This window comes from Platalea leucorodia (assembly GCF_965183815.1).
Source record: "Platalea leucorodia genome assembly, chromosome: 4".
Taxonomy (NCBI): Eukaryota; Metazoa; Chordata; class Aves; order Pelecaniformes; family Threskiornithidae; genus Platalea; species Platalea leucorodia.
In genome coordinates, this window is record NC_138826.1 from 41822375 (window position 1) to 41846844 (window position 24470).

General features: G+C 50.4%; 1 protein-coding gene and 1 pseudogene across 2 annotated transcripts in view; one reads left to right on the plus strand and one right to left on the minus strand.

The window, feature by feature from the left end:
• Positions 1-1467: 1467 nt before the first annotated feature.
• On the minus strand, positions 1468-5723 carry LOC309588983 (lipase member M-like; the record flags this gene model as incomplete). The annotated part of the gene is made up of 9 exons (XM_082308814.1): positions 1468-1701; positions 1884-1949; positions 2378-2449; positions 2925-3071; positions 3781-3917; positions 4235-4344; positions 4455-4653; positions 5135-5252; positions 5622-5723. The coding sequence occupies 9 exons, from the start codon at positions 5721-5723 to the stop codon at positions 1468-1470; spliced, it is 1185 nt and encodes a 394-aa protein (XP_082164940.1).
• A 3165-nt stretch (positions 5724-8888) lies between these two features.
• Positions 8889-24470, plus strand: part of LOC309588984 — a 42581-nt pseudogene continuing 26999 nt past the window's right edge. The window contains exons 1-3 of the transcript in view: positions 8889-8919; positions 9717-9776; positions 15848-15963. The product of the transcript in view is annotated as an uncharacterized misc_RNA (transcript). The remainder of the gene's footprint in view (positions 8920-9716; positions 9777-15847; positions 15964-24470) is intronic.

The window sequence follows — 24470 nt, forward strand, 5'->3', positions numbered from 1 at the left end:
TGGTCCGTGTTAGCCACACTGGATGTGTACAGGCTGCTTTCAGGCAACCAGCCTCGTCAGCTGTTCCCAGACTCTGAAACTAAGTCATGGCGCTACGAATTCCTGCCCTGAATGCTGCACAAATACAGGCAAAAAAAAAAGATGATATTGGTTGCAAAGAGCCATTAACAACTTAACCTCTCCAGGGTAAACAGAGTTGCTGGAATTTACTCTTCTTGTCTTGATGGTTTTTTTCATTTAAACACTAAGAGGCTAAACCGGATGAGCATGAAAAGCTTGGCAAGAAACAATGTGACTGGAGAGGGACAGCTAGGCGGATTTATGAGGTGAGGAAGGGCTCAACCCCCCAAGCTCCTTTTGCACATTTTATCAGCAGAAAATCACCAGGTTTTGAACTTTACTCCGTGTAGCCAAGTCCCTTGCCCTGAGCCCTATGAAATTCTGTTTTTGACTCCTGCCTTTTGTTCACAGTGCTCTTCTCATGCATCTTAAACTTAGACAGACTTCACAGGTGAGCATTACACATGTCTTATGGTATGGATGGATGGATGAATGGATGGATAGATAGGCAGATAGATAAGCAGACAGACAGACAAATAGATAGGTAAGTAGGTAAATGGATGGATAGATAGATACATAGATAGATAAATAGAATAAATAGGTCGGTGGAGGGATGGATAGATAGATGGATAGAAAGAATAGATAGGTAAGTAGATAGACAGATATTTTTCAAATATACATGCTAAGAACAGAGCATTATTCTTAGGTAACACTGTGGGCCATGTTAAATTCAACTTCCTAGAAAACACAGCTGGGTTTTTGCCATAAGGTGTATGCCAGGAGGTGACATGGGATGCTATTCTGGGTGGGTTATCTCCCAGGAAAGACCTAGCCTAACACCAAGGCCCAGATGTTTCCCTTTCATCACCTCTCAGGCATGTGGTGTGCATCGACCTCTCTGGTTTCATTCTACTGGAGGAACGTTTCTCTCCTGCAGTCAGTGCTGACTCCCTCCAGCCTTTCCAGGGCTCACAGACAAGGTCACTTTCCACCCCTCCTTCACCTAAACCTACAACCCAAATCACACGGTCAATTTCTGGAGTAAAATTTTGTGCTTGCCATGCTCTGACCCAGCAAAAGCTAAAAAAAAAAAAAAAAAACCAAACAGGGTCTCCTGCACACCTCACCCCAGCAATGGGGTGCAAACACAATCCCGGTGAGGCCCACCAAGCAAAAGGTTGGAGTTTGGCTGTGATGCAAGAGTTTATTGCAATCTCTAGTCACAGAGGGCAGGCAGAAATTACACCATTAATTACATTTAAGGCATTAAATCAGTGTGGAGCAGGGTGATTAATAGGAGACATTTTTAAGAAGGGAAGAGCAGAGTGGCAACCCTCACACAAAACCTGTGCCCCTAGGCACATGCAAATGGGTGGCTCCTCCAACCCTGGGCAGCATGTGGACCGTTCATGGATTTTGCTCCATCAGAGCGACCATCTGCCTGTACATGCGCTGAGGGGCATCCTGACCCCAGTGGTGGTCGAAGTGGTTCCAGTCGGGGAAGTGCTCGTGACGAACAAGGTTGGTGATGCGGGGGAGCAGGCGCTGGGTCTCCAGAGGGGGATTCACCCAGTCCTCCCCACCGCTCCACAGGGCGGTCGGCACCGTCATGTCTTCTATCCTGTACAAGGGCGGGGTGGCCTGGGAGAGGGGAAACGCTCCGGGTATTTGCGGGCTCTGACACTAATAGCACTAATGGATGGGGACTGCTCCCCCTGGCATCCCAGGGGACTCAGGCCACACTGGCCACTGGAGGAGGCTACCGCCATCTTGGTCCCAGCCAGCCTCATCCTCTGCTCCTCCTTCCACAAGTGCCCATTTACCTGGTTGTACTTTTCCTGGTTCTTCTCCCCGTAGTCAAACTGCTTGAACTCTGCAGTTTTGGCAGTCTGGAAGATAGAGACAAAGGGTTAACCCTGTGCCAGTAATGCCTAGGATCAGACCCACTGCAAGCAAAAGGCAGCAGCAGGGTCCAGGTGAGCACTCTCTGCCCAGCACAGCCCTGGTGTCTGGTCTGGCGTTTGCTGACACCCATCCCATGGGCCAGAGCAGAGGGAGTCCCAAAAACACCTACATGGGGTCCTTACCAGAGACAGGCATCTGGGTGGCTCTGCCTCGGCCAGCCAGAAGCAGTAGCTAACAGCTGTGGCTTTTGAGACACCCTGGTGCAGCAACTTAAAAAACACTTTTAGTGGCTTTGTCTGACTCTACCTTCTTACCTGTCTCCAAGGTCAATGAAGCAGCATTGTAAAATCCCGTATTCACAGATTAAAAGAAAAAGCATTGGTTACAGTTGTTATAAAATCAGAGTCTCTACCTGTCCCCAGTGGAGAAGAGTTTTTACTGATGTATAGTCTGGAAAATGAGCTAGGTATACATCCAGTCGGCTCTGCAGGAAAAATAAAGTATTTTCTAATTGAGTTGGGAATGATGAAAATCTGTCTAGGCAAAAAAAAATAATTTGGTCTTGTAACTGCAATATAAACGTTATATGCTTCAGCAGCTTTATTCTGTTCAGAGCTAGGAGTAGCTTTTAAAGGTAAACCAGATAACCACTGCTTTAAAATGAAAATACAACTGGTCCAGTGAATTTTTATTATTTTTTTCTGTAAACTTGTTGCAGGTCAGCAGAAAATGAGGCAGGAGTTACCTTTCCTTTGCAGACAAGACCACAAGTGATTCTTTCCTATCGAAGCCTCTATTAGATTTAATACCCCAAGAAATCTCCAAATAACCTCTGCCGTGAACAGTGCTTTTCATACCTTATTTTGTTTTTTTATACTCATTTTTGTATCTCTTTAGCTATCTCCAGGTGTCTAGGAAAACTGGAGATGGCTGCGACCTGGAGAGCCTGATGCACCCACCACGTTCAAGTTCTTCTTGTTGTACCCGCCAATAAGGAAGATCTCATTTTCACAGACTTCAGCTGTTAGCAGGTTGCTGCATGTCTTGGCAAGGGTGGCTCTCTCCTTCCTCCCCACCAGAGTCAGCTGTTTTGTTCCAAATATTGCCTGCAAGAGCGCAAGGGAACAGGTCACAGTGGGTCTTGCAGTACACGTCCCCTCTCCACAGGAACCGCTTGTCCCCAGCCAGTGCTGACAGGCAACTCCTCAATATGGTTGTTGACACATTTGGGCTAGCCAGCCTTTTAAGGAGGTTGACCCACGGTTGCACCCGACTATCAGAGCAACATGAAACCATCACTGTCCTTTCCACACTGTGCTGTTGTCCCCATCATCCTGGTGCATCGTCTCTAAGGTACCAGCTTCCAATAGCTCACCCCAGGATGGCCAGACTCATACCATTCATCTGCCACCTCTGTTGACAGGTGCTCCTCAGGTGGAGCGCATCCAGGGAGAGTGCCACCTCCCCTTCCAGCCCTTCTCCAGCCACTGGAGCAAAGGGTGGAAGGGAGGCGGTGTGGGGCTGCTCTGAGCACCTCCTGGGCTATGGGACTGGGGTGTGGGGAGGTCAATAAGCAAAAGCATAAACAGTAATGATAGAGAGGTACAGATATTTTAAACAGTGAAAACTGGTTCTGTTCAACTGGGTGAAGAGGGAAATCCGTGCTGTTTGGGACCTTGGGATTGCTCATCTTCCCACACGCACCTCCAATGCCTGTCACAGACATGGGTTCAGTGCATGGCAGCAACGCGGGGAATGCGAGTTGCCAAAAGCTCCTGGGTTTTAGTAGCAATAACACACAAAGACCTCACATACCTTCAGCACCGCGTCTGGTAAAAATGCTATCTTTAACACAGGGCCTTTGACATGATGAAAGGTGTACAGAGGAGCCAGGGCAAAGAAGAGTTTGATTTTCTCTGCCAGGTGTGGCATGCTCGAAAATGCTATGAAACCTGAAAAGCAGCAAGAGATCACAATGATAACCCCAACAGGAACAGCACTCATCCCAGACCTCCTGTTTGAGACACAGGGTCTAAACAAAATGAAGCTGCAGCACTCCTGGATGTCAGCACAGCCCAGGATGGATAGGCAAGACGCAGAAAACCTCTCCCATGCAGAAGGACCAAGAAGTCAGGTGGGGAAAGTGGCTGCACAGCCAATGCAGCCCTGCCCCCAGCAGTCTCCAGTTTGGGACAGATATTGATGTCCCTCTCCCATGGCATCCTGGTGCCCCACTCCCGCCCACCACCCTCTCCTTCTCCTCACTCACCCAGAGAGTTGCCCTGAGCATGGCCGATGTAGAACAGTTTCTCCTGCCCAGTTTGCCTTAGGATGAAGCCCACCATAGCAGGGAGGTCGTACATGGCCATCTCATGGAAGCTGGGGAGCAAGGGGAGAAGCTAGAGGAGATGTTCATCTCCCAACCTCCCATGGACATCAGGTGGTTGGCACTGACAGCCCAGCATCCCGGCCCTTGTTGGCCTCCTCACCTGAAATCCCAAAACTCCTCTTTGTCAACAGAAAGGTTCAGGTGCCGGCGGGACCAGCTGTTGCCCCGGCTGTTTCCAATCCAGACGTCATACCCTGCGTCCGCAAGGATGAAGCCCAGGCTGCTGTTGGGGAGGTTGTCCACCCAGTCACCACCATCTAAACTGAACCCGTGCACTATCAACACAGGTGACCTGGATCCTGAAAGAGGAGAAATCGGGTACTTCACACAAGAAAACCCCTTCCCATATGGAAATAAAATGGCCTTGTGCATCTCAGTATTATTTTCTGCAGGCTGCACATTAAATATTCCATTCTCCCATTATTTCCCTGGCTCTGCTGGTGCTTTTTTTGTTTGAAGGACTTTTTCCACCCCTGGTCCTGAGCTATCATGGAACCTTGGACCAGGGCAAAGGGTTTGCTCCAGGGAAGGAGCTGCTGGGGCTTGCTGAGTTGTGCTGCCCCATCCCAGGTACAGCAAAACATGATGTGGGGCTCCTGCATTCCCAGGGACAGCTCAAGGCAGCTGGGCAAAAACTTCTCGTCCCTCTTCCAGCTGCTGAAACCATGTCTGAAGGCACAGGCATTCGCACTGGCTTCCCATTGCACACTGCCTCATCTCTGAGCCCCTGCTCAGCCCCTGATGACATGACTGCTTCACTCTCGCTGAAACTGAGCCCACCTGAGTGCCCAGCATCCCCCTTGCCGTGGGGAATCCGGTTGAGGCTGAGGAAGTAGCCGTCCTCTGTCAGCACGTCATACGCCTCGCTGGGATACCCATGGAAATGGATCTTCTGGCTCTGCAGGGACAACGGTCCAAGGGGAGAGGGTGACCCATTGGTATCCATTATCCTGTGCCCGACCCAATGACACCCACTGCTGCCACCCACACTCTCCAGTGTCACCTCCACCTGCGCACATGAGACTTGAAGGTCCATCTGCATTAGAGGAAGACCAGGGAGAGGCCAGCCTCAAGCTGAGGGCATGAAGTGAGTGACACCCATGCAAATATAGGAAACTTGATGCCCTAAGCCCTCTGGCTGACCCAAGGTGCAGATGTCAGGGTAAGGGATGAGGAGAGCCCAGCTGGTCCGTCGGGGAGGACTTCGGGCACACCACCTGTGGAAGCCCAGGTCCTGCGGGGATGTGTTTGACCTCCCAGCACTTACAATGTTCATGAACTGCTCAGGGTTGTCATGGCTCACTCCAGCACGTGGGATGGCATTGCCCAGCCCCAGGGCCAGGCACAGGGCCACCAGCAGCAGCCACATCTCGCCTCTCCACAGCACCTGAGGGATAATAGTGTTGGCATGAGCAGGATGGTGGGTGTGCCGGAGGCATGAGCAAACACCATGCAGCTCTGGCACTGCTGGCAGTGCCGCCAAAGCCTGATGCTACAACATGGAGCGGGTGTTTCCAGCCCAAACCGTGCCAGCTGCGGCACCATACGGGACCCTCTGCCCGGCTCTGGGCACTTAGCAACATCCCGCAGCTCTGGCTGAAGCCAGCTGAGCAAGAGCACCCAGTGGCACACGGGTGGTGAGGGCTGGGGTTCCCCAGGGGGTGCAGGGGATGAAATGGCAAGAGGCCACATCTGGCCTGGGGGGCTCTGAGCCGGACACAGCTCGGGCTGGCAGGGGCTCAGGGAAAGCCACGTCTGTGGCTGCTGTACTGCCCTTTTGCCCTTCCCCAGGACGACTCCTCCAGATACTACCAGAGGCTACCCAGATCTCTGATTTGACCCTGCAGAGCTGCTTTCATGGTCCCCACCTTGAGTGTTAAAGCCTTCTGGTGCTGCTGCTCATCACCTGGCACAAGCGAGTCCCCTCTCCAGGTGGGGATTGCTGCTCTGTGGGGATGTGACCAGCCTCTGAGAGCCCATTGTCTGCCTGAGAGCCACATCCACACCATGCGGGTGGAGGGCCACCAGCTTAAGCTTTGTATTTGTAGAGGTGTCTTAATATGTCACTATTATCTCGCCATGTGCTCCTGGTGTGCCCTGCCATACCCAGCACCTCAGCCCAAGGGGATCCAGACTTCAGGACAGGTCCAGTGAAGTCCATTTCCCTGGTGACCCTGTTGCAGGAGCTAGAAAAGACTCTCTGCCTCCCAGAGGAGCTGTCTGGGCACATTTTCCCAGCATCCTTGAGCATGGGAAGGTCTTCCTGGGCTGCTGAGGAAAACAGGAACACCTACCCACTGCACAGCACCATGTGGGCAACAGAAAAAACTCACTATCACCCATTAAAACAAAGTGTCAACTCAAGTCTTGCTTTGTGTTCAAGTACACCACCAACATCTTGGTGCCTACGTCTCCCTCTGCAGGTGAGAATGTCCTGGGATTAAACTGCTGTGATGGTTGAAGGAAGGAGAGGTTGGATTGCTCCGTGATCCTGTAGACAAACAGCATTGCTAAACCCAGTCTCCCCTACTGGCACTTGTCCTGTCCAGTTGCTGAACACCAGTCGGCACAGCTGCAGGCTGGATCCATTGGTGCAAATCACCATTTTAAGGTGCTTTTAGTCTGTAGCCCCTCCAAACTGCATGTGGAAGGAAGGTAGGAAGGACAGCAGGAAGGAAGGAATTACAGTGGCCGTCTTCTCACCAGGCTCAATTGCACACATATGCAGGCAAGACATTGCAGGCCATGCCTGGGGACATCAGAGACAGCCCAAATTACTGAAATAGCCACTTCAGCAAGCAGTGTGGATTACAAGGGACAAAGAAGCCAAGCCTGCACAGGAATTGGGAGATGCCAGATATAACAATATGCTTCCCAGTGCTGTTTTCCTGTTGCAAAACCCACCCTGAGTTTTCATACCAATTGCATTTTCTTGATGAGCATGTCACTTAGGAAACAGCTTCTTTCCATTGGGTCTACACCTTGGCTTTCAAGGCTTGGCTGGACAAAGCCAGGGCTGGCCTGAGCTAGCACGGGGTATGGTTCTGCTCTGAGTAGGAAGTTGGACCAGATGTCTGCAGAAGTCCCCTTCAAAAAGCTGTGGCTGGGCTGGACCCAGCCTGAGCAGCCTTTCCCCATCCCCTGGGCAGAGAGGTCTCTATCCTTGCTGAGCTCTGTCCCCATGGTCCATGTCTCCTACATTTGCAGCCAGTCCTGCACATCATCATGTGCAAGAGGACCTTCCACTGCCCCATGACCGGCAACAGCCCACAGGCCTGTGGCTTCTGTGGCTCATTCCTGGCTCACAACCCTGCACGTTTTGTGCAGGGCTGTGAGCCCAATGTCCCCTCGCCCAGCTCCTGAGCAGTGGCACTAAGATTTCCCATATGTCTTGGAAGTCACTGAGCTGAAGGCTCTGCTGCCCATGCCAGTGTCATCTAGATACTATGGTGGCACACCATGGTAGCCATGACCTGTGACAAGCTGTGCCACAGAGCCCACAGATGTCAGTGAAAGCACTAACAAGTATTCAGCCACTTACAGAAGCAACTCCTTCTGGTATCCCAAGAGATTAAAGCCTTTGTGGCAAAGGAAGACGGATTAGTCACTGTACATACCTGTGGCATTCAGCAAGCACTAAAAGACTCCTGGGGTTTGACGTAAAAACACGGTAGGAACACATAAAGACCAGCCAAAATGACAGTCCCCACCTCCTGCACCCAAGCCTTGGGGTCACACAAGTCATCAGAGTTGTGTCCATTCCCACATATCCAGTGCGGTTGGGAGCCAGCCTGTGATGGAGCATTCCCTGCTCCTGCCCCAGCAAGGGAGGACTCAGCAGAGGAGATGTCAGCTCACTGCCTCGCAGGGCATCTCCCTGCACTGCCCAGCAAGCCTTGCCTCCACAGAGCCCAGCCACAGCAGGCCCATCTCCTCCAACCCCTGACTGTCCATCTCCAGCTGGCACAGCCGCACACTGCCACACTTCAGAGCTTCAGCACTGCCTCATGGCACACCTGGGCTCAGACCCAGGGTGTTTTGGACCACTCAACTCAGCTGTAGGTGCTCCCACCACTTGCCTCTGGCACCAAGCCAAAGTATGTACCAGAGCACATCAACAAACTTGAGAAGAGCCCAACAGTTCCTTCCTCAGAAGAGAGACTGCAATGCGTCCCACCATCCAAAACCAGAACTGCTATCTCTAGTGGCAAACTCCTGCTCTGCTGTGAGTCCTTGGGCACAGGCAAGCAAGACAGAGGAGAGCAGAGATGGTCTCTTCTCCTTCTCAGAGGTGCCATTCCCCACACATCAGCCATGGGTAATCCAACCAAGACAAAGTTAGGGATACAGGGACACCCCATCCCCTCCACACAGCCAAAATGGATGGAGACTCAGGAAAATGTCTAACCACAGCCAGGAGGACTCACAGCACTCTCTCAGATCACTGGTAAGCACCAGAGCTCATGCTTGCAATAAACGAGGAGCTCAGATGCAGAACTGCAAAGCAGACCCTTCAGAACACACTTTAACTGCGATGGTGACCAAAACGCCCAAGTTCTCCACGCGTAAAATGAACAACTGGAAGGATAATAAAGCATCTTGACTCGGCTGGGATCCTTTCTTTCAGCAACAGCCTAGGCTAGAAGGAGAGCACGCATTGCACATCAACCTGACCTGCTGCTCCACGCCCATCTGTGCAGTCGGGAGGGTTGGTGGCACTGAGTGAATCTGTCCTCTTGGCTTATAAAGAGACACAGAGAGGCTGGGACTCATCTGTCAACATCTGAAGGCCCAGTCCCTCTCCAATTACACCGCCCATTCTTCCTTTCCAGCCCAATGATTCAGATGTGTCATCCTGAACCCCAGGGAGCTCAGCAGCAAAGCGCCACATCTTGAAGGCAGATAATGAGCTATTGGGCAACGTCCCCATCACTGGGAACACCCAGGCCTTGTGGCATCCTGCAATTGGGTGTTGCATTTTTGGCATACCTCTGCAGAGGGATTGCAGCTGCCTCGTCTGTAATACGAAGGGCAACATGCTCTGGGGTTACCAGACAGGTCACTGGCTGCTCACACTTGGCTTTCCTGGTGTCGGTACCCATTGGCAATGTGTGTCAGCTCTGCATGTCAGCAGCAGGCACAGGGATGACCATGCTGCCTAGAGGAGGTGGCACAACCATGCCTGGGTTGAAAGGGAAGAGGCAGAACTCACCCAGGAAAGGAGGAAGAAATACCAGGTTCACATGACGGTCTGACTTTCATCAGTGTGGAGATCCCAAGAGTGGAAATCCAAAGGGTGCAAAGCAAATCTCACGTGGGCAGGCATGACAATCATCCCTCCACGATGGCTGTGCGTCCACAGGCCCCTTCAACCACGTCTTCCAGCTCCATCACCTCTCCTCCTGCCAGGAGAGCAATGATGGTGGGAAGGGACCTCTGGGGGTCTGCATCCCAGCCTCCCGCTCACAGCGGGACTGTTGCCAGCAGCTGTGGCTCTGTCTAGCTGAGGTGGACCCATGTGACTGCAGAGCAGCATCAAGGAAAAAGCCAGATGGAGGAAAACACTCATAACCAGCCTGGCATATGGGACAATCATCACTGAGCCAGTAATTAATGCATTAACGGTTTCTGGTCTGTGCTGTGTTTCAGAGCTCCTGTGCAGTGCTCACTGAGAACAAGAGACTGGGGTCCCACCTGGGTGTACTTCTCCCATCTCTCTCATGGTTGAGATATTGGACCTCTACACTTTCTGCCAGCTGGGGAAAACAGGACAGTCAGCATGGGAGCTGCACAAGGTTATAGCCCAGATCCTCCCTTCCTTGCACCACCCCATGGACCCTCAAGAGCTTGCTGAGAACCTGGGACCCCCTCTTCTCCTGGTGGGATGTGGGTATTGATGCACAGACCAAAGCGCAGTGGCACCTGCTGCCAAGCCAGGGCCAGTGAAGCCCTGGGACAGCAGGCTTGCAGTTCACATGCCCCAACATATTGCCTTTGACCATGGTCCCTGCATATAAGATAAATAATAAAATCTGAAGTATTGGCCATAAACATTGTTTTGAAAGTCCTCTCCCCATGCCACAGCCCTGCTTGTATCCTCCCTGGGCATTTACTGCCAGCCACCTCTGAAGATGTGTCTGCCCTGGCCATGCTGATGTGCCCTTGGTTTTGAACTGCTTTTGGATGTGACTTTCATGGCAGCAAAGATATTAAGTAAGAAGGGTTCCTCTTGCCTGTAGGTTATGTAAGTCCCAGGAACCACAAATCTGACAAGGGACTCCAAGTCAGTGCCTTGATCTGAACAAGTAACAAATGTGTTTTCCCAGCATCAGGTCTCCACAGGACAACCAGCAAGTCATGCTCTTTGCAGACAGCTTCAAGTCCAAAGTCTGTGACGCAACAGGTCATCTGGGTTAGAAGAAAGCCCAGACCAGGACTGAATTGGAACCCACTCATTTCACAGCACAATTGTTCAATACTCAAGTCAGGATGCATCATTTCCAAGGCTAAACCAGCTTGACTGGAGAAGACCCCTTTCACATCAGCTCCATCTCTCTTCCTTGGGTCCTGACTCATGAGCCTTAATGGCAGAGTTTGCACTCGGAGGTTATTCAAGAACGTCACTTTGGAAAGCAAATTGGACTCATGCAGCAAGACTTGAGGTGATAGGTCTATTGCCAATGGCTGCCTATACGTTGGTCTAAGGTAGGTTTGCCTGAGCAGCTTGCTCTTCCTGCAGCCAGGTGCATGACAGATGAGGAGCTGCCCTGCCTAAAGCGGATGTAGCTGTTTCACGCACACAGCGGCAGCATCCACTCCATAGATGCTTACTTCTTCTTGAATTAGGGTGCTAGCACAAACACCACAATCCTCCTTAAGAAAAGGAGTTCCCATGCAATGGGAGGATGTCCATCTTACTGACTGACATATTCAGTGCTACCAAAACAACTAGGTTTTGCTCTTGCACTGGATTGCTCTGAGGTGGTGACTGCAGGCCATAGAGATGTCCTGCCCTGTCTTCCATGGACCAAGCTTATCCACAGCCCTGGAAGGACAGTGTCACCTCGGTTGAAGGAGCTCAAGGAATGAGCTTCCAGGTGGGGAATCAGCCCAGCAGAAGACAGAATGCGTTACAAAGTGCTCGTGACTTTTGGAGTGGTATCACTGGTGAGCAGAATATTTCCTCTGTCAGTGCAAAATACGTCTAGCTTGGATGGACTCAGGCTTCTTGTGTTTTTCACCAGCAGAATTGTTGTTTGTTTGTTTGCCTAAATTTAAATGCTCACATGAAAGAGCAGGATGTGGCACTTTGTGAGAGCTTCGTTTAATTACAGGACCTTTGGACGCCATTCCCAGCTGAGGTCCCGGAGGAAGCGGGCTTGTTCGGTAACTCAGTGCAAGGCTGTAACCACTCACACGGCATTTCTTTGAGCACAAATGTCAGTACTCAAATTCAGGCCTCACAGTGCTGATAGCACAGTCCAAGCAATCCAAAAGGCAGCATTTATTACCTGCAAACTTGTCCTACAGCCTTTTCCAAACTCTTTTACAGCGGCTTGTGCAAACCAGAGCATGTATCTCTAGTGTTTCTGGTGGATATAGCATGTTCAGTAGAGGAGGTTTAGTGTTTTGAAGAATGTGGAGAGGACACAGTGCAAAACCAGTTTGGGGGTTTTTTGAGTCACCTGGGGTATTGGAGAAAATGCAATGAAACCCAAAGGAAGCATAAGAAATATAGAAGACTTGCAGGAACACTTTCACTGACTCAAGCACCTACAAATAGCTCTGCCAATGACCTTGCTGCTCACTGCACTCCTACTTGGTCCAGATGGCCATGTTTGTAGCCTCTCCTGCCTTGAAAACAGCTACATAGAGGTGGCAAAATACCAGGCTAGGAATGCCCTGCCTTAAGTGACCTTTCAGGCAACATCACGGGTGGACCTGAGGAGGCAAAAGTGAGCATTCTTACAGGAAAAGAGAGTGAAAACCATGCTGAGAAGTGCCATAGAACAAAGTAGGCATTTACTCATCAGCTTGACCAAGAAAAAGATCCAAGGCTCCTTTTATGCAAGATGTTGTACCTTGCACCGAAAAGCTCAGCCACAGGTACCCAAGAAGAATGTAAACACAAGTAAAAGGTTAAGAAGTGGCAGAAAAGGCCACTGACATGCAATTGCTAGAGCAGAAGACACGCAAGATATTACTGGATGCCAAGAAGCGGAAGATTTCACAACAGCTTCCCATTTGAGGCAAGACGCTTTTGTACTCTAATGACTTCTACCCGGCCCTACAGCATTACAGGAATGGTATTTCCTGTATCAACACTCCTGAAGTGTTGTCCCAAGACAGGCCAACATAATAAATTATCTCTTGTCCAGTGCCCTGCAGAACAAGATCAACAGCTGGTGAAAGGTCCAGCAATACAGCCAGATTTTAGGGGGAAAATAATTCTCAACAGATGTAATTAAGCACTGTAAATGTGCTCAGAGTGTTGGCAGAATGTTGTCGTGGTTTAACCCCAGTCGGCAGCTAAGCACCACACAGCCACTCAGTCACCCTCCTCACCCTGGGTGGGATCGGGGAGAGAATCAGAAAAAAAAAAAAAAGTAAAACCCATGGGCTGAGATAAAGACAGTTTAATAGGACAGCAGAGGAAGAGAAAATATTAATAATAATAAAAGAATATACAAAACAAGTGATGCACAATGCAATTTCTCACCACCTGCCAACCGATGCCCAGCCCAGCCCTGAGCAGCAATCACTGCCCCTCGGCCAACTCCCCCCAGTTTATATACTGAGCATGACGTCATACAGTATGGAATAGCCCTTTGGCCAGTCTGCGTCAGCTGTCCTGGCTGTGCCCCCTCCCAGCTTCTTGTGCACCTGGCAGAGCATGGGAACCTGAAAAGTCCTTGACTAGTATAAACACTACTTAGCAACTCCTAAAATATCAGTGTGTTATCAACATTATTCTCATCCTAAATCCAAAACACAGCATTATACCAGCTACTAAGAAGAAAATTAACTCTATCCCAGCCGAAACCAGGAGAGATGTCCATCCCTGGAGATGCTCAAAACTGAATAGGACAAAGCCCTAAGAAGCCTGATCTAGTTGGAAAATCACCCTGCTTTGAAACTTGCTAGAGACTAGAGACCTTCAAGGGTCTGTCCAACCTAAACTACATGCCTGTCTGAGCAGAAGCATAGCGGAAGAGGTGCCCCAGCTGTTGATTGACACACACACTGTTGGACCAGAGGACTGCTGGACAGATGAGGAAGTCTCCTGAGCAGAGGCTTTGGTGCGACTAACCCCCACAGAGGAGTTGATCAGGAGCTTTGAAAGGTGGGGACAGCCAGGACCACTCTGTTGAGCCACCCAGCTCCACAAAGCAGGGTCCTGTGACAGCTCAAGTGCAACAGAGGCTGTTGAAGTTACAGAGGAGGGCACATAGGTGTACATGTCTGAAGGCACCTGTAGCAGGAGTTAAGCAAGCGTTAGTGTGCCTGAGCTCCCCAAGTTCCTCATGCTCAGTGGAAATGTCCAGCTGTCCTCTAGACCAGACATTCCCTATCCAGACATCATCCTCACACGTGGCAGCCTCTTCTCTGGAGACCTTCCGAGGTTACAAGGCCTACTGTAAGGCCCTAATTGTGCTTTTGTAGTTGTGGTGGTTTAACCCCAGCCAGCAACTAAGCACCACGCAGCCGCTCGCTCACTCCCCCCCAGTGGGATGGGGAGAGAATCGGAAGGGTAAAAGGGAGGAAACTCGTGGGTTGAGATAAGAACAGTTTAATAATTGAAGTAAAATAAATTAGAACAGTTAAATAGGCAAAGCAAAAACCATGCACGCAAACTAAACAAAACAAGGAATTCATTCACTACTTCCCATCAGCAGGCAGGTGTTCAGCCATCCCCAGGAAAGCAGGGCTCCATCACGTGTAACGGTTACTCGGGAAGACAAACGCCATCACGCCCAATGTCCCCCCCTTCCTTCTTCTTCCCCCAGCTTATATACTGAGCATGACGTCATATGGTATGGAATAGCCCTTGGGCCAGTCTGGGTCAGCCCTCCCCCCCGGCTGTGCCCCCTCCCAGCTTCTTGTGCATGCAGCAGAGCAGGGGAAGCTGAAAAGTCCTTGACCAGTGTGAGCGCCACTTAGCACCTATTCAGCAACAGCTTAGCACTACTTTGCAAGACCCAAAGCATCAGTGTATCATCGACATTGTTCTCATCCTAAACCCAAAACACAGATCCATACCGGCTACTAAGATGAAAATTAACTCTATCCCAGCTGAAACCAGGACAGTAGTGTAAAGTACTTGGTGCAGAGAAAACATTAAGTTTTGTCTCTTCCTTGCTCCATAAGTTACAGGCATTGCTCCCATCAAATATTCAACATGACCAATGCTGTGTGTGTCTGTGTGGAGCTCTGCAAGCCCTCTGATGAGGGGTAGGCATCTGGTGGTGTTTCAGGTGGATCAAGAGTGGTGACTGTTCCTTACAGCTCCCCAAAATCTACAGGGCAGCCACATCTGCCCAGTAGCTGCATTCAGGTGTCTGTCCCTGGCGAGACCCACATTTGGCATCACTGATGGCATCACTCCTGAATCCCATGCCTTCTGCCCATGGCCCAGATCCCATGCCGACTCATGAGGAAGCTTTCCAAGAGCTCGTCTCAGCACAGATTCCCAGCAGCAATGCTGACACCTCTGGGACATGCTCCCCTCCAGCACATCACCCGTACCACAGCATTCCCACAGCTAGAGGCAGTGATGCTGGCTGTGCTTTGGTCCAAAGCTCAACCTTCAGGTAACTCCAGGAGCCTGTGCAGGCCAGAGACGCCCCTTTCAGTAACTCGCTGGCACAGCGAGGGACCATTACAAGCCATCTGTCCCACTAAGATGCTGACCATCAGGTCTAAAGGCCTGGAACAAAAAGTGACACCCAAGAAAGAGCAGATCATGTGGTCTTGAGATCTACAACAGATCAACTGTTAAGTCTTTGGGTGAGATACTGATGAGGCATAATTGGTAGTTCCCACCTGCAGAGACCAGGTGCCCCTGGCAGCTTGGCCATCGGGAAAAGCCTTGGGGAACCCTGGAGCTGTTTCCTGTAGAGCAGAAGTTGTTATCAAATAGCAGGTGATGTGTCTGTCCTTCCTGAAGGAGTTGTTTCTTCTGCTGCCCCACTCCCTGTGTGCAGACACAGTGGAGAGCCCTTGGTTTTCTGGCGGGCAGAGCAGAAGTGAGAAAATTCACCTTGGAGGGAAGAGGGCAAGGGTAAGACAGACTCCAGGAACCACAGCAGAAGCCACCTTGGTCTGGAGTGGCGGTGCCAGCTTCCCCAGCACCAAAAATCCTGGCATACCTGAACTCGCTGGGCACCTCCAGGTACTGGAAAGCTGTCCGCAGCTCTGGGCAGCTCAGTCCATGACCATGGCACAGCTGAGAACATGCTGTGACCAGCCCTCTCATGACCCTTCTGCCCTCAGAGTCCTTCACAGCCCTCCACTGCTTCCCTGAGGACTTCGTGTGCTTCCAGTACACGACCGTAGCAGCTTGGCTCCTTGTCAAGCTGGCAGGTCACGGCTTGCTCTTCCAAGATCCTGTGAGCCCCACGGCAGAAGTGTGTTTGACATCCTTTTATTTAGGGACACGTTCATTAACACTGGCGGCCACCTGCATGCCACCCAACAGACTCTGAGAAGGTGGCCATGGATGACACTGCACACTGTTTTCAGCTGAAAAAGGAGGAAAGATGTCACAGGGTAGGCAAGCTGCAGAGCTGGGATGACACAACCTCATTCCTAGCACACATGGGCTAGACTTGGGCCACCATGAATCACTCAGAGACATGGGGATGTGGCCAGGGTGTGAGGGAAGACTGCTCTGAGGACCATCTTCAGGAGCCAACATTTGCATGGCTGCCTCCAAGGCAGATGTCAGAAGCAATGAGAGAAGAGACTAGGCTTGGGAATTACCTTGCCCACTGCATAAAGATGGGCTGGAAAGAGCTCTTGTATTTTGTTGCTGTTTAAAGACCAAGGCACCCCATCAAGTCTGGCTCCCAGCCTTGTCCCACAGTACAGTAGCTACACCTACAGCAGTAGATTTTCGTTACACCATCAGGTGAGGTGTTAGGAACAAATTGCATATTTGACACAACGTGTCGAATTAATTGAATAAAACATGGAATTATACAGGGTAGGAACAGTAAGGTGGCAGTTGCGCATAGCAAATACAATATTAATTGTTTGACCCACGGTGCCCCTGGTAACCAGGACCACAAATCGCCATTCCAACCACTCCAAGTTTGAACAGGGACATGGGCTATTTTCCTGATATCTTGGGTCAGTTGGAGAACCACTTCTCCCACATCATCTATTTCTAGGCAGCAGTTAGAGATATTTAATTTTCCACACACCCCTCCCTCCTCAGCCAGTAAATAATCTAAAACCATGCGGTGTTGAAGGATTGCCATGCGCATTTGTTGAGATTGTCAAGTTAATAGGTCTATGGTGTCATCGTTTTTGTTGGTGATAATTTCTAGGGCCGCTTGTAGTCTGATTATTCGGTTTAGATTATAGATTGGTTCTCTTGCCCCTGCAATGGGCTCGTTCGGATTCCAGGTTGCTGGTCCATAATGTTCAACTATTGGCTCAGGGGGCCATTCGTCATTCCCCCATTTTTGTGTCCCACCTAAATTTACCTTGGTAGATCGCGTCTTACGGGCAATACTTCTATCCCCGAGGTTATCATACACTTTTACGCCTAATTGGGGTCCACCAGTTTCCGGCAAGAGGAAAAATAGGGGCCTTATGATTCCTATGTAACAAACTCCTGACCACCCCGCGGGTAAGAATTTGTATGCCGTATTCCCACAGATCCAATAATGCCGTTTTTTGGCTTTATTTCCCTGAGCAAATGGCCCATCTTTCCCTGGTGGAAACTGAAAATAAGTTGTGTCTTTGTCACCCAGAGGGCTGAAAAAGGTGGTTGCCCCATCCCTTACTCGGCCGGTACAATACCAAGCCCCATAAGTGCCGAACATTCAATATTTACTTTTTGCAAAGAAAACTAAACAATTACATTTTCTAAGCAAGTACAACATTTCATGTTACTTGGCTATTAAGTTTTCCCATATACAGGACTATTTAATGATGAAAATAGGGGAAGATCAAAAAAAAGTAATAATTATATATATAGTAAATCATAGGTTGAAATCCTTGAGATGTCCAACATAAATAGGTATCATTGGAAAGTTATTGGGTATTTTTTCTTAAATAAGCACACACACATATACGTGCTTAGACATGCACCAGACAATTAGATGTCTTTGTACTATTGCATAAAGACTGTAGTGCACTGAAACATCTAATACTTAGCCTGTTTGACATAGATATTACATCTAGAATTATTCATAGAGCTGCAATTAGGTACAAACATGTATGCACACATATGGACCACCAATTATAAAAACGGATATACACAGTGGAATATTCTAATGGGTTGGTGTCCCTGAGTTAAAATGATCCAAAGTAGCAGGTGCATCATGGTCATATCACCACCCTTAAAAAACAAATAGGAACAAACTCGCTCCTTGGGTTAGAAGGAGGGAATAATCCATTTGGTGTGGATTTTGTCGGTTCTCCCACTGGTGTCTTTCGCTTTCCATGTATATTTGTTTAGGGGGGTATCTAATATGAGAGGCACAGCTCCCACAGTGGGAAGCTCGACCAGAACCAGCTGGCTGGGGGAGTCAGATGATGCACCAGGGCAATTGGGGTTTCGAGAGACATGTACCATGGTTGGCGCCTGTGGACAAAATGCCGCAATTTTCGGGCACCTGTTTGTACCTCAGCGATTATCGACATTGGCCACTGCCTCCCCCACCCGCTCGGCCCATCCCAGTTGGTGGGGTTTAGTAGGTCTCCTTTATTATTGCAGGTGAGTTGTCTGATAAACCTCCGCCCTCCGCCTCCCTCCTCACCCTGAGGGGGCGGAGGTTTTAGTTTCCCGCCACTCTTTTCATCCTTCTTAAACCCTTCCTCCCTGTCCAATGCTGGCGCAGAAGGTGGGTTCGGTTTGGGAGGGGGTCCTTGCCGGGACCACCTCCGCACCAGGAGCTTCAACTTTTTGGTGGGGAGCCCATCCATCAAGTCTCGGGGCACCCCCTTTTGCAGTCCCATTTGCCACAATCCTTGTCGGAATGGGGGTTTCTCCCTTTGTGTTAGGTCGGGGCTTCCCCCCGAAAAAGCCAGCGATTTATTTGCCGGCCTCGCTGCCCGCATGGCCCTAGTTTCTACCTTTTGGTAAGTCCTGCCTACTAGCCCATATTTCCTCCCATAGTTTATTAGTTCCTGAGCTATCTGCCCCCAGGTCCACACCTTCCTCCCCCATTGCCGCTGTTCGGGGGTTACCGTTCCCTCCAGGGCAGCTGCAATTCGCTCCTCACGAGGCACATTTTGGATTCTCCCCTGCAATTGGATCCCAATAGGTTTTAACGAGTTGGGGAGTCCTCTTATTAGCGGTGTCAGCCGCTCGGGGTCTACCGGTAGTAACATTGGAGAGCTTAGATTTGGTTTAAGTTCCCAGTCATACACCATTTGCAGGCATGCCGCCTTCTGTACGTTTTCTAGCAGTTGATCGACCGAACCAGTTATAGCCAGAGGATCCCCCCTCTCTAATGGGTTCAGCCCCCCCCGCCCAATACGCAGCCCTCTGGGTCAGAGACCATGGGGCTCAGCGATTGCCCGTTGTAAGGAAGACGCCGGGGCCCCAATACCCCTCTGCTTCCTTTTCCGATAGCATGATCCCATCCCCCCCCGACAGGGATACCCTCCACGCATATTCGGTTTCGGACTCCCTTGCCGTCCTAGCAAAATCCTTTCAGAGCTTAGCCAACTCGGTAGCGGTAAAAGGGATTTCTTTGGTTACAACTTGGGGACGGTTGTCGCTATCATCCTCATATATGTATTCTGTCTTTACCAGTGGGCACATATGGGGGGGGTTATCCACAGTCTCCCTTAATCGCTTTAAATCTTTCTGGGGGTAGATTTGGCATACCCCTTTCTCCTCCAACATTACCTCCGCCTCAGCAGGGGTGTCTGCCTCCCTCAGGAGCTGAACCCTCAGCTCCTCCTTCAAAATCATATTTTGGCGCTTCTCCTCCTCTAGCGCCCATTTGGTCTCTAGTAGTTGCTCTCACAGCGGTGCTATCGCCGCTTGCAACGAAGCGGCCACAGCCTCCGATTGGCAGGGTGCTAGTTTCTTGTCCTCCACCGCCACTGCCAGACACGCTCCTAGCACAGCGCAAACGATGGCTTTCCCTTTCCCCTTCTTCGCTCTAGCTTCTTTATGCAAAACCGCTATTCGGACCGTAACACTTTGCAGTTGGAACCAATGGTCCCGTGCCCAATCTCGTCCCGGGGCTGAGGGGCAAGAGCGGTATGTTTCTAAAAACTCATATAATTTCTCTGCCTCTTCACAAAAATTGCCCGCCTTTTGGGCGGCCATATCCTACAAAGGGGAGTTCGTCCCGGGAGGGTCAAGCCTTAGAAAAACCAAGTTTCCCCTATACGCTCCCAGGAGGCCAAACCGCACACTACTACAAGACAGAGACGAGCCTACAAAGGGGATATCGTCCTGAGGGGGTCACACCGTACAATTCAAACTTCCCTATACTCCCCCAGGCGGCCAGACCATAAACTAGTATGAGACAGAGCAGAGCCTACAAAGGGGATATCATCCTGAGGGGGTCACACCATCAATTCAAGTCTCCCCTATACGCCCTCAGGAGCTCAAATCACAAACTGCTACGCGCGTTTCAGTACAAAGCTCTCAACACCCACTCCTTCCTTGCGCTTCGTTCGTCTCCGGCTGCTTCCCTCGCGGGAGAGCAGAGCCGTGGATCGGAACTCCGCACTCGCTTCGTACTTATTTGTACGTCTCGTTCACACACACTCGCTCAGCACACCATAAGGTTGTATGACACTCTCGTCTCAAGGGATCCTGTCCGTGACGCCAATTAAATGTCCCGATCCAATGTCGGGGGAGGTTTCGATACGATCCCAAGGACGAGATTAAGACTCTGGAATCAGTCAGATGCCGTACAACCTTTCACTTTTATTGGAGGGGAGAAGAGAACAGAGGGAGGAGGGAGGGCAAGGGAGGAGAGGAAAAGAATAGGGGAGAGAAGGAGAAGGAGGAGTTTGTCACCACCACTTCGAGTCCGGTGATCTTCCGCAGGGTCTTCGGTGGCCTCAGGCTTCGTCGGGGACCGAAGGGGGGGGGGGGGGCCTTGAGGGTGCAGGAACGGAAGGAGCAGTCTCGCGTGTGCCGCCGCCGCCCCCGCCGCGGGGCACGTGCGCTCCTTATATAGGGGCTCCCACGCACGCGCGGATCACAAATGTGTACGTGCGGTTCGCCACGGACGTGCTGCCCCCGCCTCGGCTCTTTTCGCGCCTTTTTGTCCCCGCCTCGGCTCTTTTCGCGCCTTTTGTCCCTGCGCAGGCGCACGAGGTTGTTTTTCTCAAAACTGTGGAGAGGAGGGTCTTTTCGAAGCGCGACGCTGGATGGCGCTACAGCGGCAATGTCGAGACAAAACCACATTTGGTACCGGTTCTCTACACCAGGCATCCTGTCACTGTACTTAAGGTGAGACCACACCAATGCTTACATACATAAGCCTATGGGTCCTGATGAGATGCATTCCAGAGTGCTGAGGGAGTTGGCTGATGTAATTGCCAAGCCACTCTCTGTGATATTTGAAAAGTTATGGCAGTCAGGTGAAGTCCGTGGGGACTGGAAAAAGGGAAACATTGCACCCATTTTTAAAAAGGGTAAAAAGGAGGACCCTGGGAACTACTGACCTGTCAGCTTCACCTCTGTGCCTGGGAAGATCATGGAACAGATCCTCCTAGAAGCTCTGCTAAGGCACATGGAGGACAGGGAGGTGATTCAAGACAGCCAGCATGGCTTCACCAAGGGCAAGTCCTGCCTGACCAACCTAGTGGCCTTCTATGATGGAGTGACTGCATCAGTGGACAAGGGAAGAGCTATGGATGTCATCTATCTGGACTTCTGTAAGGCCTTTGACGTGGTGCCCCACAATATCCTTCTCTCTAAATTGGAAGGATATGGATTTGATGGGCAGACTGTTCAGTGGATAGCAAACTGGCTGGATGGTCGCATCCACAGGGTAGTGGTCAATGGCTCGATGTCCAGATGGAGAACAGTGACGAGTGGTGTCCCTCAGAGGTCTGTATTGGGGCCAGTGCTGTTTAATATCTTCATCAATGACATAGACAGCAGGATCGAGTGCACCCTCCGCAAGTTTGCAGATGACACCAAGCTGAGCAGTGCAGTTGACATGCCTGAGGAATGGGATGCCATCCAGAGGGACCTGGACAAGCTGGAGAAGTGGGCCTGTGTGAACCTCATGAGGTTCAATAAGGCCAAGTGCAAGGTCCTTCACCTGGGTCAGGGCAACCCCTGGTGTCAGTACAGGCTGGGGGATGAAGGGATTGAGAGCAGCCCTGAGGAGAAGGACTTGGGGGTACTGATAGATGAAAAGCTTGACAGGAGCCGGCAATGTGCTCTCACAGTCCTGGGCTGCATCAAAAGAAGCGTGGCCAGCAGGTTGAGGGAGGTGATTCTGCCCCTCTACTCTGCTCTGGTGAGACCCCACCTGGAGCTCTGCATCCAGCTCTGGGGTCCTCAGCACAGGAAGGACATGGACCTGTTGGAGCGGGTCCAGAGGAGGGCCAAAAAATTGTCAGAGGGATGGAACACCTCTGCTATGAGGAAACGCTGAGAGAGCTGGAGTTGTTCAGCCTGGAGAAGAGAAGGCTGCGGGGAGACCTTATTGCAGCCTTTCAATACTTAAAGGGGGCCTACAAGAAAGATGGGGATAGTCTTTTTAGCAAGGCCCGCTGTGACAGGACAAGGGGTAATGGTTTTAAACTAAAGGAGGATAGATTTAGAGCAAACACAAGGAAAAAATTTTTCACGATGAGGGTGGTGAAACACTGGAATGGGTTGCCCAGAGAGGTGGTAGATGCCCCATCCTTGGAAACATTCAAGGCCAGGCTGGATGGGGCTCTGAGCAACCTGATCTAGTTGAAGATGTCCCTGCCCATTGCAGGGGGTTGGACTAGATGACCTTTAAAGGTCCCTTCCGTCCCAAAGCATTCTATGATTCTATGATTCTAAATACAGAGGGATAATCCCCTCTCTTGACTGGCTGGTTACACTGTGTTTGATGCACCCCAGGATGCGGTTTGCCCTCTTGGCTACCAGGGCACACTGCTGGCTCCTATTGAGCCTGCTGCCAACCAGCACCCCCAGATCCCTTTCTGCAGGGCTGCTCTCCAGCCACTCCTCTCCCAGTTTAGACTCGTGCCCAGCATTACTCCGACCCAGGTGCAGAATCCAGCATTTTGACTTGTTACATTTCATCCCATTAATCATTGCCCAATGCTCCAATCTACCTAGATTCCTCTGCAAGGCCTCTTGTCCCTCAAGAGAGTCACCAGCATCTCCAAGTTTGGTATCATCAGTAAACTTGCTAATGGTGCATTCAACTCCTGCATCCAGATGGTTGATAAATGTATTGAACAGCACTGGCCCTAGAATTGAACCCTGAGGAACACCGCTGGTGACTGGTTGCCAGCCAGATGTAGCCCCATTCGCTACAACCCTTCAAGCTCTGCCCTTTAGCCAGTTCTTCACCTAGCACACTGTGAACCCACTTATCTCACAGTTGGTCAACTTGTCCAGAAGGATGCTGTGAGGGACAGTATCAAAAGCCTTAGTAAAATCCAGAAAAACACATCCACCACCTTCCCTTCATCTGCAAGGTGGGTGACTTTATCATAGAAAGATACCAAATTAGTTAAACAGGACTTTCCCTTTGTGAACCCATGTTGACTGTGCCTGATGATTGCATTATTCTTTAAATACCTTTAAATAGCACCCAGTATAATCTTCTCCATAATTTTTCCAGGAACTGAGGTCAGACTAACAGGACTGTAGTTCCCTGGATCTTCCCTCACGCCCTTTTTGTAGATTGCAATAACATTGGCTAGCTTCCAGTCAGCAGGGACCTCCCCAGACTCCCAAGACCTTTGATAGATGATCAAGAGGGGTCCTGCCATAACATCCATTAGCTCCTTCAGTACTCTGGGATGAATCCCATCAGGCCCCATGGACTTGTGAACACTCAGCTGATGCAGCTGGTCCCTTCCAATTTCAGTGTTCCAAATGGAAAGCCACTGTTCCCACACTTGTGGTCCTCCAACTTAGGAGACTGGCCAGCCCAAGGACTATCGGTATCATTAAAGACTGAGGCAAAAAAAGCATTGAGTGCCTCAGCTTTTTCTTCATCCCTATTAGTCCGATGACCATCTTCAACAAGCATCAGTCCAATGTTTTCTTTAGACCTCCTCTTGCTATTAACGTACTTTAAAAAGCCCTTCTTGCTGTCTGACACAACACTGGCCAGTTTCAAGTCTAAATGAGCTTTGGCCTTTCATTTCTTCTCCCTGCATATGCGAGCCATGGCTCTGTAATCTTCCTGTGAAGCCTGACCTTGCTTCCAGAGATCGTACAATTCTTTTTTTTTCCTCTTGAGCTCTGTGAGGAGTTCCCTGTTCAGCCAAGCTGGTCTTCTGCCATGCTTGCTTGACTTAAGACACAGTGGAATTGCCTGCTCCTGTGCTTCTCCAAGGTGCTTCTTAAAAACTCACCAGCACTCACCGACTCCTAAGCCCTCAACAGCAGATTCCCAGGGGACTCTGCTAAGTACATCCCTGAATCTCAAAATCCAGGGTAGCAACTCTGCTGTCCTTTTTTCTCATTACACTGACAATTTTAAACTCAACCATTTCATGATCACTGTGGCCAAGACAGCTATCTACCATCACATCCCCCACGAGTCCTTCTCTATTCACAAATAGCAAGTCTAGGAGGGCATCTTTCCTAGCTGACTCCCTGAGTAGTTGTGACAAGAAGTTGTCTCCTACAAACTTCAAGAATTTCCCAGACCTGCTTGTCACAGCAGTATGGTATTCCCAGTTGATGTCTGGGAAGTTGAAATCTCCCATAAGGACAAGG